Below are 15,442 nucleotides of genomic sequence, written 5' to 3' on the forward strand. Positions count from 1 at the left end.
TATCTAAATTTTGTATAAGTTTATTATAACTATTCATTCATTATTCTCCATTTTATCGCACCTATGTCTTCACCGCAAGATTTTGGAAATATATTTAGTGAAATAAACATGCAACTGTATACTTTCAGGCAATTTGGCTTGCTTTAAAAAAGAGCAGCCGAAACTGGATTCGATCTCGGAAGATTGAGCTGACCAACTGACACTGCGAATGCATAAGATTTTGAGAGGTAATTGTGAATGAAGGGAAATATTACCACTTTCCTAATAAGGAGTGTATCGATAAGTAGTTAGCAACATTCAAATAGTTATTACTCTGAAATGGCTTAATTTTTTGCAGCGTGTTTTGTGGTGACATGTTTGTTTACATGTCAATAACAGCTGCACAATCGATTGGTTTCGGTACGGTTTATCGTTTCAATGGTTAGTCGAATTGATCCGGAAACTCGAAAGAAAAATCTGCACATTTGGTGCTCAGAAAGTGGTGTCACGTACAACGTAATTGCAAAACAGGTGAAAGTGCACCACACTAGAATCAAAAACACTATCGAGAAGTTCGGTGAGACTCTTTCCATTAAGGATTTGCCCCGATCCGGTAGGAAAACCGGTCCCAGCCAGCCTGGGCGGGACTTAAAAGTGGTTGAGTACATCAGGAAAAACCCATCGGCGTCGACGCGGGATTTGACCAAGCAGTTCAACGCCAGCATCGGGATGATTCGACGGATCAAAGTTCGGAACTCCCTGAAAACGTACAAGAAACAGAAGGTACCAAAAAGTCCCTGGTACAGCAAGTTCAGGCCAAAACAAGAGTGCGAGAACTGTATAACCGGATTCTACAGAATAAAGACCCTACGCCAAGGAAGACTCTCGAGCGCTGCCCGCACCGCAATATTATACAAAATCGGTGTACCAGGACCTGGACGACGCTGAAACCACGGTGGCGATGGAAAAGTTTGGGCAGAAGGTGTTGGTCTGGCAAGCAATTTGTACCTGTGGTTTGCGGTCGTTGATTTTCTTCACGAAGGGCACAATTAACGCCAAGGTGTACGTGGAAGAATGTTTGAAGAAGAAAATGCTGCCACTGTACAGAAAGCATAAGGCTCCTCCACTCTTCTGGCCGGATTTGGCTTCAGCCCACTACGCCAACTCCGTTCTACAGTGGTTGTCAAAAAATAATGTACAATTCGAGGAAAAGAACTTCAACCCACCGAACTGCCCGGATCTTCGGCCAATTAAAAGGTATTGGGCAATTGTCAAGCGGCACTTTCGGAAGGAAGGTACAGTGTCCCAAAACATGCAGGAGTTAAAAAAACTGGACAGCTGCCACCAGGAAAGTCACAAAAGTTACTGTGCAGAATTTAATGAAGAATGTCAAGTCCAAAGTTCGAGCGTTTCACAGAAACTAGGATTTTCTTCAATATAATCAGTAAAATGCATAGAAATGTAATTTTTCTACAATATATCGAAAACTGATGTCAAAAAAAAAAAAGATATCTTTGAATTATAGGAGCTGGCGCTCTGTATTACGCAAAGGACTAGTCAGACTGGCATAAACTCATTAAATGATAAAACAGAAACTTCAACATAAACTGCTAATGCACTGTTGAGACGAAGACGAAACGTAAAAATAAGAAAATTGTTATGTGCTCAAATCGGTACCTATGCGATACTAAAACCTCCTAAATTACTAATGGGATCCAAATCTTGCTCCTTGGCGTAGGAATAAGTAAATCTCTAAAAAATTACTTCTCTAAAATATTGAATTGTAGAGGAATATAATGGACAAAATGAAGTGAAATAAAAATGGCATGAATATTTTAGGTACTTGAATAAGATGTTAAAGTTACTTCTTTCATAGACTTACCTAAGACGCGTCCACTTGCACCAGACCAATAGATGACTTTGGTGTCGAAAGATTTCTGTTCGGACTTATCAATTTCGTTCAAATTGGAAGAGTATTTAGAATCTATCAGACATGAAAAAAAGAACAAATTTATCGTTTAGCAGTAATAACCAAGGTGTTATCATAATCATGAACAACTGTGCTCTACTAATTACATATGAAACCGTATTCATCTCAAAATGGCGTTTATCACTAAAAAAGATAAGTTTTATGAAACTTACTTTTGTCAGTCACGTGCACAGAATACGAATTGGGATGATGCTGAGTACCCCCGTTGAAGTAGTAATGTGATCCGGCGGTTTCGTTACGGCCATTACTGGGCCAAAAATCAACCTGCTCAGTGGTCGGAGGACCAGGAGATGTTGTCGGTGGTGTAGATACTGCAAAAAGGTCCAAACATAATTTCGGTGAATGTGAGTTCTTGTTTGGATTACTAGTTCTGATTTTTAGTTTTGATTTACATATTGACGAAAGAGTCGAGCAGTTAAAATACCCGGTGAACGACTAACATGGTTAAAGCCGGGTTAAATAAAATATATAAAAAAAGCAGTTAAAATCCTGAATTTTGAATTACAAGTGGCATTCGTTCATAGGCTCTTGCTTGTGATACTCAAAAGAGCACGTTAGAGCGCAAAATGTATCAGGAATATATTAAATTTCATTTTCTCTACACATTTGATGTTTTTGATTCAATTTTCGCAGCTTGAAGTGAAATTTTCGAAGTGTACCTGACAAACCACCGTAAAAACCTGACACGCACTACCCTACAAACATAGTTTTCAACTAAAACCTGGAGCATCAAATCTAATGTACCACTCTACTCAGAGATGTATGCGAATGTCTGAATGTGTAAATTCAGGTGTCAAATATGTATCAGTTTCTCATGGAATTGTTGTATATACTTAAACTTAAAACCATAACAAGAAATTAATGCAATTAGTTTGTTTTTATAGTTTCAAAAATAAAAAAGTTACGGCTTACACAATTTAGACCATTGCTAATCTTGAAGTCTGTGATGAAAAATACTCCTTTAAATACTGTAACTGGATTTTACCGATCAAAAGACTATTTTCGAGATATTTAAATATGAAATTATAAAGAAAACCTATTTTGATCCACCTAGAGGAGTAATGGTAATTTTCATAAATATTTCTTTTATTAATGGGTCAGATAAAATAAAATCCATAAAATCGCTCAGAAAATTGACTTTTTTTATTTTTAGTTCAAGTGTTAAGGTGAAATGTAGCGTCATAAAATGCGCGCAAAATTTTATCCGCTTCAGTTGAACGAACCGTCGCACAAAGCATACCAAGAAAAACGGACACATAAAAACAAGAACTTTTTTCAATGATTGAGCGCAGTGGGTTTACCTCTCGTTATATTGGCTTGTAAAAAACACTGGACGTAATGGATTTTTGAATCCTTCACACTTTGAATATATGCTAATTCAATCATTATTGTTAGTGATTTCTCTTACACTAGAGCCATAAATCATGAGTAATTATGAATGATTAACATTTTTTATGTATATATATTGACCAACTTGCTAACCATGTATATGTCTGAGTTTAGTAGCAAGCATGGATTCTCCTTCAAAAGAACGATTGAAGACGAGATAACATTCAAGTATTTTCGATATCTTTTCCAGTCGTTCACCAGGCCCTTCCCGCCGATGAGATAGAATTTACGTAAAAGTATTTACTTGACTCGCATGATAGAGCGCGGTTTTTTATTCAATATTATAGTATAATTTTAAGGCACACTGCTTAAGCTCTAAGATGCCAAGGGTATTTACTAATCTTAATTACGACTAACTTAAAACTAGAAAAGTATCATTATGTAATGTAGCGGTAGCGGATTCTCGAGAAGCTATCGGTAGTGGCCGGTGAATTGAATATCGCATGAGGGTCTTCCATATGCCGTTGGCGAAGATCCATGTTGGCCGCATCCTTCGGTCCGTGTGGGTCCGCGGGAAACACCCCCAGGCTACGAAGGCCCGGCGGGTGGCCCGCATGCTGGTTTTCGACTGGGGCGGCCTTCCGTGGACGATGATGGTGATGTTACGGAAGAGAATGAAAAAAAAAAAGTAAATATTGTGGAAACGGGGTAAAAAGGGGATGTGGGAACAAAATGTTTGAAAACGATAAAGATCTAATTAGTTGCCATCGAGATGGTGAAGAGACAGGGAAGGGGTAACGAAAAAGTTAGTGACAAAAAAAGATCTTGTTAGTTCCAATGAAGATGGTGGACAGGGACGGGGATCGAGAGAATCGGGCGGATGTTAGTGTCGAACCTGTAGGTGGAGTTTATACTTTCTGAGCGAGGGATAACACATTACACTTGTATATCAATGTGTTTAAGGTACTGGTATATGAGAAGCATATATAAACTATCCCGACTCGCCAACACATCCCGAACCGGAACCTCAGGCGGTCTACCTCGGGCCCTAAGGGATTCCAGTAGCTTCGACCTGGCGTCGCGATACTCTACGCACGACCACACGACATGCTCGATGTCCTGATAACCGTCGCCACAGGTGCAGAGACCGCTCTCCGCAAGCCCAACACGCCGGAGATGTGCGTTGAAGGTGTAGTGATTTGACATGAGCCGCGACATAACACGAATGAAATCGCGACTCACGTTCATCCCCCTGAACCAAGGTTTCGTCGATACCCTAGGGATAATGGAATGTAGCCATCGTCCCAGTTCGCCATTGCTCCATGAAGTTTGCCAACTTTCGAGAGTTTTCTGACGAGAGATACTGAAAAATTCATTGAAGCAAATTGGTCTTTCATAAATATCACCTTCTAATGCGCCCACCTTAGCCAATGAGTCTGCCTTTTCATTGCCTGGAATGGAACAATGCGAAGGGACCCAGACTAACGATATTAAATAAGACCGTTCAGATAAAGTTCGCAAGTGTTCCCGTATTTTCCCCAGGAAATATGGGGGATACTTTCCTGGCTTCATTGCCCGGAGAGCTTCTATTGAGCTTAGACTGTCCGTGACAATGAAGTAATGGTCTTTGGGCAAGGTTTCAATGATCTCAAGGGTGTACTGAATAGCAGCTAATTCTGCGACGTAAACTGAAGCCGGATCATTGAGTTTGTGAGAAGCGGTGATGTTTTGATTGAAGATGCCGAAGCCTGTGGACCTGTTGATGTTTGAACCGTCAGTGTAAAACACCTTTTCACAGTTGACTGTTCTAAATTTATTATAAAAAATATTTGGGGCCACTTGAGGGCGCACGTGATCCGGGATTCCACGAATTTCTTCTCTCATGGATGTGTCGAAAAACACAGTAGAATCAGAAGTATCCAAGAAATGAGCACGATTGGAAACAAACGAAGAAGGATTAATATTCTGAGCCATGTAATCAAAATACAAGGACATAAAACGGGTCTGAGAATTGAGCTCGACAAGCCTTTCGAAGTTTTCAATCACCATCGGATTCAAGATGTCGCATCGGATTAGCAATCGATATGAGAGATCCCAGAATCGGTTTTTCAACGGTAAGACGCCCGCGAGCACTTCGAGACTCATCGTATGAGTCGACTGCATGCAACCTAAGGCAATACGCAAACAACGATACTGAATTCTTTCCAGCTTGATGAAATGAGTGTTCGCCGCGGATCGGAAGCAAAAGCATCCGTATTCCATCACGGACAATATCGTTGTTTGGTATAACCTGATCAGGTCTCCTGGGTGGGCACCCCACCATGATCCGGTTATTGTACGAAGAAAATTGACTCTCTGTTGGCATTTTTGTTTCAGATACCTAATGTGACATCCCCAGGTGCCTTTGGAGTCGAACCAGACCCCGAGATATTTAAATGTGAAGACCTGAGCTATGGTTTCACCCCCTAGTCGAAGCTGTAATTGTGCTGGTTCTCGCTTCCTTGAAAATACAACCAGCTCAGTTTTCTCCGTAGAGAACTCGATACCCATTTGAAGAGCCCATGTCGACAAGTTGTCGAGGGTATCTTGCAATGGTCCTTGGAGATCGGCAGCTTTGGGTCCTATAATGGACACAACGCTGTCGTCGGCAAGTTGTCTTAGCGTGCAAGATGTGTTGATACATTCATCAATGTTGTTCACGTAAAAGTTGTATAAAAGGGGGCTTAAGCATGAGCCCTGAGGAAGACCCATGTAACTGAATCGTATTGTCGACAAATCACCATGCGCGAAATACATGTATTTCTCGGACAACAGATTATACAAAAAGTTATTCAAAATTGGTGAAAGACCATGCTGATGCAACTTCTCAGATAGGATGTTTATGGAAACTGAATCAAAAGCCCCCTTGATGTCTAGGAAAACTGACGCCATTTGTTCTTTACGAGCAAATGCCATTTGAATTTCGGTTGAGAGCAACGCAAGACAATCGTTCGTTCCTTTGCCCCTGCGGAAGCCGAATTGTGTATCTGAAAGTAAGCCATTAGTCTCGACCCAATTGTCTAGACGAAACAGAATCATTTTTTCGAACAATTTCCGGATACAGGAAAGCATAGCAATCGGCCGATACGAATTGTGATCGGAGGCTGGTTTCCCTGGTTTTTGAATGGCGATAACTCTTACTTGTCTCCAGTCATGTGGGACAATATTATCCTCAAGAAGCCTATTGAATAAATTCAATAAGCGCCTTTTGGCAGAGTCAGGCAAATTTTTCAACAAGTTGAATTTGATTTTGTCTAACCCCGGAGATTTATTGTTACACGATAAAAGCGCAAGTGAGAACTCGACCATCGAAAAAGGTGTTTCGTTTCTGTTTGATGAAGCGACGCGCATGATTGTCTGTTCCGGAACAGAGTCAGGACATACTTTTTTAGCGAAATCGAATATCCAGCGGTTAGAATATTCCTCGCTTTCGTTTGTGGTGTTTTTGTTGCGCATTCGTCGGGCTGTGTTCCAAAGAGTGCTCATTGATGTTTCTCTCGATAATCCGTCTACGAATCGACGCCAATAACCGCTTTTCTTCGCTTTAATCAAGCTTTTCATTTTAGCGTCTAATGCCGCATAGTTTCTGAAATTATCAGGTGTTCCGTTTTTCCTAAACTCGACAAATGATGAAGTTCTCTCCGCGTTTAATTCTGAGCACTCTTTGTCCCACCACGGGTTGGGGGGACGGATGTTAGTTTTCGCTCCGGGTACACGTTTCGTCTGAGCTTGAGTCGCGGTGTCGAGAATCAAGCCAGCCAAAAACGTGTACTCTTCCTCCGGAGGAAGTTCTTGTGTTGTTTCTAGATTCTCAGATATCAAATTTGCGTAGCATTTCCAATCAATGTTTCGTGTGAGGTCATACGAAACATTGATTGTTTCCGATTGTCTTAATCCGGTGGCGATTGAAATTACGATAGGCAGATGATCGCTACCGTGGGGATCAGGGATTACCTTCCACGTGCAATCCAACCGTAGCGATGTCGAGCAAAGGGATAAGTCTAGCGCACTTGGTCTTGCTGGTGGTGCAGGAATTCGTGTCATTTCTCCCGTATTCAAGATTGTCATATTGAAGTTGTCGCAGATATCATGGATCATAGTTGATCTGTTATCGTCGTGAAGACAGCCCCATCCCGTACCGTGTGAGTTAAAGTCTCCTAAAACCAACGTCGGTGCGGGAAGAAGCTCTATGATATCATTGAGCCGCCGATGCCCAACCGAGGCTCTTGGAGGAATGTAGATGGAAGCAATGCAAAGGTCCTTGCCTTTGATTGTAACATGACATGCGACAACTTCAATACCTGGTATCGAGGGGAGGTTAATGCGATAGAAAGAATAGCACTTTTTGATCCCCAAAAGAACTCCTCCATAGGAATCATCTCGATCCAGACGAATAATGTTAAAATCGTGGAAGTTTAAGGGTATTTCAGAAGTTAGCCAAGTTTCGCACAATGCAAATGCGTCACATTTCAGATTATTTACTAGAAATTTGAAAGGATCTATTTTTGGGATGATACTTCTACAATTCCACTGTATAACAGTGATTGTATCCGTGACCTCGGTGGGTGTCTTAGCCATCGAAGGATACGATCGCTGAAAGAAGGGGCCATTTTGCAGTCAACTGCTTCAAGAATGTTTTAACTGTAGGAATAAAAGCCATTATCAGGCTTTTAAGAGGTTCAGAAATATTGAAAGTAGACATGATCCAGTCCACAATATCAGAGAATTTAACAAACCCAGTATTTGGTAAATTTTCTGACTGATCTTTAGGGACTTTCGGGGGTTTTGAAGTCCCAGGAAGTGATGGAAATTCTTGCTCGGAATTTAATTTTCCAAGGCCTGGAGCTTTTTTCTCTGGTTTTTTGCCATCACTACCAGTTGTTGTAATTTTTCGGAACCCATCAGAGGACATCTTCGAACCCTTACTAGGGAGCTTTTGAGAAGATTTATTTCTTCTCTTTCTAATTGATGAGCTATGAGGGACAGCCGAAGATGTACCTTCGAGGGGGTCATCATATTCGCTCTCGTCAGTTGACAAGTAAGCGTAAGGATTTTCGGTAGGTGGCGTAGCACATTTCAACATTTCTGCAAAAGAGCGTTTGGAATGTTGCTTGAGTGAACGCTTCATTTTATCCTTACGCAATTTGTACACGGGACAATCAGAGAGGTCATGCGGCCCCTCCTTACAGTAGAGACACTTTTCATTGTCTCCACTGCAGGAGTTATCCGCATGACTCCCTCCACACTTTATACACCGGGATTTATTGCAACAATGGGATGCTGTATGTCCCAATTGTTTGCAATTGGTGCAGTTCATGACCCGCGGCACAAAAAGACGAACAGGTAAACGGACTCGGTCCAGGAGGACGTAATTAGGCAAAGCCGAGCCAGCGAAAGTCACCCGATACGAGTCTGATGGGGTATAAGACTTAATCCCATCCTCAGCGGTCGATACTGAACGCAATTGCTTGCAGTCCAGTATCTTAACGTTCTTGAGTAGGGGGTTTTTAAAACCGCCTGCCCCATGCTTAAGAACGTCCTCGCAAGTCAGACTCGGATCGGTGATCACGCCGTCTATCTCGACTTCGCGAGCTGGTACGTATACGCGATACTCCCGCGTGAAATGCTCACTTCGAACGATCTCATTAGCCTGTTTTGCACTGGCTAACAAGACCCTAAGCTTGTCCGGGCGTACTTTCTCAATTTTTTGTACAGTATTGTATCGCGAGGACAGGTCATTAGAAAGTCTTAGAAGGTTCAATTTTTTACCGTTGGCTTTGGTCCGGATGTAAACCGCATACGGTCCGGCCGGGAGTGCAAGCCCATCGGGATAGCTTCTAATGCGAGATTTATTGCCATCAGAAGCATCCATTTGATCATCTAGGGGAAGGTCAGGCAATTCTGTGCCTTTTGTCATGGCACGGAAATGTGTCCGTGCGGGTAAATATTAGGGGGCAATAAAAATCTAATGGTACTGAACAACAGGGAAAAGAAAAAAAAATACTTAGCTTTAGCTCTCGAAGGGTGATCGGCCGACAAGGCCCGGTCCTAGGCAACCGGTGAATATTCCAGTTCAATAAAGTGCAAAAAACCTCTTTGAGGAAAAAGCACTTTGTTTTTAGTCTCTCACTACACTGTCCAATGAAACCAATCCTTTTATCACTATATATATTTATCACTGTTTCTAATGTACAACGATATATACGCAGCGCCCAGCGCTGGCGCTGGCTAACGGTACCACACGCAGTGCTGCTTTACACAAGCTCACAGTCGGCCTTGAGAACGGATTAATTAGAACTATCACTCGACCGCACTGATGCACACAATAGAATACGGAATGACCTTGATAACGGAATAAAACAATTCACCACGCGATTGGAGAAAGCAGAATTTACGTCCGATCGATCCGATAGTCACGGCACGAATGATAGAGCGCGGTTGAATTTACTTATCGAATACATTCAATGCCAATATATTCCATTCTAATTGACTTTCATTATTATCTTCGAATAAGTAGAAAGTATTATTTCTGTTGTGTCAATAGGATCGTAGCACTAGCCGTGTAATCGAAGCTATGCTATGAGTCGGCTGCGAAGTCTGTTAAAACAGAAAAGCCAAATTTCTCAAAAGGAATGTAATTCCAAGACTTCCACACTCAGACATTTTCCTGGTGTGGATTCAGTATTCTCCCAATACGGTTCCGCCACTCCTTGTCTGCGAAGTCTGTTGAAACAAATGGTCATATTCAACAATAAACCTAATACCAAGACCTTGCAATGCATTGAACTCAACAGAATTGGACATTATTAGCATTATAAATGACAGTTACTTAAAAAATAAACAATTTCTTACAATACCCATTTTATTGTATTCAACTCGTTTTTATTTCAACACAAAACCCAATGGTGCATAAATTCGCGTCATAATTTTATATGTAATTTTTGCTCACGATATAATGCCACCGTACCCACAATGGTGCATAAATTCGCGTCATAATTTTATATGTAATTTTTGCTCACGATATAATGCCACCGTACCCACCGTGCATTTCTCACACCACCTCAATACGAAACAGCAGCGCGCAAGCAATAAAAAAATGCGGAAAAGTATATGTAAACTTTTTCCAATTTCGGTTGTTTTAGCTAATATTTTATAATTTTGAGTTGCATTTTCAGATTCTTTGTGAAATTCTGCTACAAACACTACTTTTCAGTTCTAAAATCACCTCCGTGTAACGGAACAGTATCCGTTTATACATTTCAAAAACCAATTATGGCTCACCAAAGCAAAATTTCAAAATTCTAAGAATACTTAGTTATGATAAATTTGATTTCGAAAACTTAAGTGTTTTTGGTTTTTCGAAAATCGGTCTAATTTTTGAATAATTGATGAAAAACACGATTTTCGCATTCCGCTACATTTCACCTTAATGATTTGGTTTTATTTGATTAATAAAATAAATTTCCAAACGAAAGATCGAAAAAAAATTTCAAATTCTTGCCACTTTTTCAAAAAATTATACTATTCTTCAAGGAATAAAGATAGAAAGTGATATTATGGCATTCTAAGATATTCTTTTTCTATGGCATTTTAAGAACTTTAAGTTGAATCTCAGTTGATGAAAATCGGTTCAGCTATCTCCGAGAAAAAGAAGTGACATTATTTTCACATTTTTGGAGTGGAGCATCCTGTAACTCTGGAACCAGAAGTCAAAGTCGGTTTTCACAGAGATTGCGTAGCCTTTCCATATTAGGAAGGCAAACAACGATTTTATTTCATATATATTTAATAGTTACAATTTTCAGAAATAATTATTGTTTTTAATGTTCTGAACCTGTTACCGAACAATTTTCGTAACAATAAAATTCCATCCAAATTTGTATATATGAAAATAGACAATAAGATTTAGCTTTAGATTTTAAGATTGTTGTTAGCTTATAAAGTTTTCAATGTTGTTAGCTTATAAAGTTTTCTTCAATTATATTTGTATTTTTTGTTTAACATAGAATAAGTTCAATACTAACCCGAACTAACATAAAAAAACCGATAAACTACGATGAGTTCTATTGAAATCTGCCTAGTTTGTCAGCATTCAGGGAGCTTCGAATATCCTGCTAGATGAATACGTTGGAGGTAAAAGAGGTCTTTAGTACCCACCCCGGAACGTCCATACCAGGCGTTGGAGCCTAGTACCAGTTCCCATCTGGAACGGTAGCCGATCCCAACGACGCAGTCGTTTCTTCCTGAATGGTGACAATCTAAGTAGATAATGAATACGCAATAGTTATAGGTGGTTACCCTAAATGTTTTTAACCGATAAAGCCTACTAACCGATTCGACGATAGGATGGAGAGGATAAATTATCAGCAGAACCACTGTTTCCGGAATTAAGGATAGAGAGAACTAAAAAAAGAGAGATACAGGTGATAGGAAGGATAAGCTGGAGGGCTCGGGATCAGTCTGGGAGCGTCAGTACTAGCAAGAAGTTTGATTTATTGAGAAGACAGACAAACCCTAGTAAGTGAACGGGCTGTAGGAAAGTCACACATCTCATTTAATCACAAAATTTTGGATTTCGTCTTGCGTCGTGTGGACACTTCGGAACCTGCTGGGCCGTTTGTCGACGTCCTATTCGACTATCCGCCCAAAACCACGTTCGACGTTCTCCGGACCCGGGAGTTGGTCTAAACCACTGCCGGTATTCAAGTTACCACGTGCCGAGCAGCTGGCTAGTATTCCTGGACACCGAACCGGCGAAATTGACCAAACCCATCACTGGTCTTCGAGCCACCACGTACCGAGTGGCCTGCCAGGATTCCCGGACACCGAACTAGCGAAATTGGTTAAACCCACCCACCGCCTGACTTAGAGTCCCCACGTGCATTCAGCTGGTATTCTCGGAACTCAGACCCCGAGACAAACAGTCAACCCGGACACTCTCTGGAATTACCGTCACCAATGACACCTGCGAGTCAACGAAGAAACCAGCAGTAACAAGGTATGTTACTCTCTCTATCTCTCCTTTCCTTGATCAACACCTCGGGAAGACCATCAAGGGCCCGAACGGTCAACGATCGGCGCCGCAACAGTGCAAATTTGGCCATGCAATAAAATTGTAAAAATGATTTAGTTTTCTTTTTCTTAAAAAATGGATGGTCTACTATAGTTTAGTGCGTGATCTCTTAAAGACAAAACCCCGGGTGAGTATGGTGTTCTGAGTCCTCTCGAGTACGTGGCCGACCATGAGACAAAATAAGGGGTGAGCTAGCCGTGCGGTGTGTTCAACACAATTACTTTCAAACCATACATTTCGTTATAAGTTTTAAAATAATTGCTGGCCCCCAAATTTTTCAACGGATATGAATTTTACGATGTTTTATTATAGTATGATATTTACTGATTTTTCAAAGGTTCAGAACATTGCAAAAAAAAACTGTTTTCATATATTCTATAAAATAATGATTAAAAATTTTTATTCTAAATTTTTATCCAACAAGTTTAAGTTTATTGAATCATCATCAGTGATCTGTGAAAGTTTATTTGTTAAAAAATGACATGATTTTGTTGACGAAAAAATTGAAATTTTTTGACATTAAGTTTTTGTTTCAATGTTTCTTTTGGAATGTTATTGTAAAGATCAAATAGAATCCAATTATCAACACTTGAACAAAAAATATGAATAGTCATATATGTTTTAAGTCAAATTTCGAAGAATTTTTCCGTTTTTTGCATCGTCGCTCTATATGACGGTATGGGATATTGAACACACTATACCCTGTAATTCTGGAACCGGAAGTCGGATCCAGATGAAATTTAATAGCGTTCTATGGAAAAGTTGGTCCTTTCAGATGAATCTAAATTTGTGAAAATCAGAGAGAATCAAGGGCATATTTTTTGCACATACATACACATACGAACATTTTGCTATCTCGAATAACTGATTCGAACGGTATTTGACACTTGGCCGTCCGGACTTCCGTTTTCACATTTCCATGAGAATGGAAAAACTGCGGCACTTTTTTAATTATGGCATTTTAACAAGTTAAATCGATTTACAATTATCTGTAAACTGCGCAGCTCGACAAAAATCTGAGTTTATTTTGGATTTTATGCGTAAATGCTACGAGAATCGTTGCTTCTAGGAAAAAGATTTCTTGGATAATATTGTAGTATTTGAACGGACACTCTCTGGAATTACCGTCACCAATGACACCTGCGAGTCAACGAAGAAACCAGCAGTAACAAGGTATGTTACTCTCTCTATCTCTCCTTTCCTTGATCAACACCTCGGGAAGACCATCAAGGGCCCGAACGGTCAACGATCGGCGCCGCAACAGTGCAAATTTGGCCATGCAATAAAATTGTAAAAATGATTTAGTTTTCTTTTTCTTAAAAAATGGATGGTCTACTATAGTTTAGTGCGTGATCTCTTAAAGACAAAACCCCGGGTGAGTATGGTGTTCTGAGTCCTCTCGAGTACGTGGCCGACCATGAGACAAAATAAGGGGTGAGCTAGCCGTGCGGTGTGTTCAACACAATTACTTTCAAACCATACATTTCGTTATAAGTTTTAAAATAATTGCTGGCCCCCAAATTTTTCAACGGATATGAATTTTACGATGTTTTATTATAGTATGATATTTACTGATTTTTCAAAGGTTCAGAACATTGCAAAAAAAAACTGTTTTCATATATTCTATAAAATAATGATTAAAAATTTTTATTCTAAATTTTTATCCAACAAGTTTAAGTTTATTGAATCATCATCAGTGATCTGTGAAAGTTTATTTGTTAAAAAATGACATGATTTTGTTGACGAAAAAATTGAAATTTTTTGACATTAAGTTTTTGTTTCAATGTTTCTTTTGGAATGTTATTGTAAAGATCAAATAGAATCCAATTATCAACACTTGAACAAAAAATATGAATAGTCATATATGTTTTAAGTCAAATTTCGAAGAATTTTTCCGTTTTTTGCATCGTCGCTCTATATGACGGTATGGGATATTGAACACACTATACCCTGTAATTCTGGAACCGGAAGTCGGATCCAGATGAAATTTAATAGCGTTCTATGGAAAAGTTGGTCCTTTCAGATGAATCTAAATTTGTGAAAATCAGAGAGAATCAAGGGCATATTTTTTGCACATACATACACATACGAACATTTTGCTATCTCGAATAACTGATTCGAACGGTATTTGACACTTGGCCGTCCGGACTTCCGTTTTCACATTTCCATGAGAATGGAAAAACTGCGGCACTTTTTTAATTATGGCATTTTAACAAGTTAAATCGATTTACAATTATCTGTAAACTGCGCAGCTCGACAAAAATCTGAGTTTATTTTGGATTTTATGCGTAAATGCTACGAGAATCGTTGCTTCTAGGAAAAAGATTTCTTGGATAATATTGTAGTATTTGAACGGTTATTTTTCATCAAAAACTTAAAGTTTCATTAGTGTCTCTAGATTGATTTTTTATCTGTGGCTTCTTCTTTTAGCCTTTCTCATATAGAAAGGCTATGCAATCACTGTGAAAACCGACTTCTGAACCGAATGTCATGTATCATTCGACTCAGCTCGACAAACTGAGCAAATGCCTGTGTGTGTCAGTGGTAATGTATGTATGTATGTAACAAAAATATGCACTCACTTTTCTCGGAGATGGCTGAACCGATATTCAAAAACTTAGATTCAAATGAAAGGTTCCATAGCCTGCTATTGAATTTTATCCCGATCCGACATCCGGTTCGGGAGATACAGGATGATATGCATCAAAAACAAGGATAAACATAGTCACACACGGTTCTCAGAGATGGTTTAACCGATTTTCGCAAACTTAGATTTAAATAAAAGGTCCCATAACTTGTCATTGAATTTTATTTGGATCCGACTTCCGGTTCTTGAGTTACATGGTAATATGTGGAAACTAGAGAAAAAATGTGCACTCATTTTTCTCTTAAACGGCTTAACCGATTTTCACAAACTTACATTCAAATGAAGGTTTTACAGCTTCCTAAAATTATTTAGAACAATTTTTCCGCATCTTACTTCCGGTTCCGGAACTAAAGCATGATAAGTGGAAAATTACCAATTTAATGAA

At 39.6% G+C, this 15,442-nt stretch overlaps 1 protein-coding gene across 6 annotated transcripts in view; it reads right to left on the reverse strand.

Annotated features, from left to right (window-relative positions):
* The window catches only part of LOC131427834 (lachesin-like), a 268,707-nt gene that overhangs the window by 12,693 nt on the left and 240,572 nt on the right, over window positions 1-15,442 (reverse strand). For all 6 annotated transcript variants that reach the window (XM_058591374.1, XM_058591376.1, XM_058591373.1 and 3 more), the window contains exons 9-10: window positions 2,122-2,280; window positions 1,862-1,963 (exon numbers count right to left, since the gene is read on the reverse strand). In XM_058591374.1, the coding sequence (XP_058447357.1) occupies window positions 1,862-1,963; window positions 2,122-2,280 (261 nt within the window). The remainder of the gene's footprint in view (window positions 1-1,861; window positions 1,964-2,121; window positions 2,281-15,442) is intronic.

The sequence above is a fragment of the Malaya genurostris genome, chromosome 2, assembly GCF_030247185.1.
Source record: "Malaya genurostris strain Urasoe2022 chromosome 2, Malgen_1.1, whole genome shotgun sequence".
NCBI lineage: Eukaryota > Metazoa > Arthropoda > Insecta > Diptera > Culicidae > Malaya > Malaya genurostris.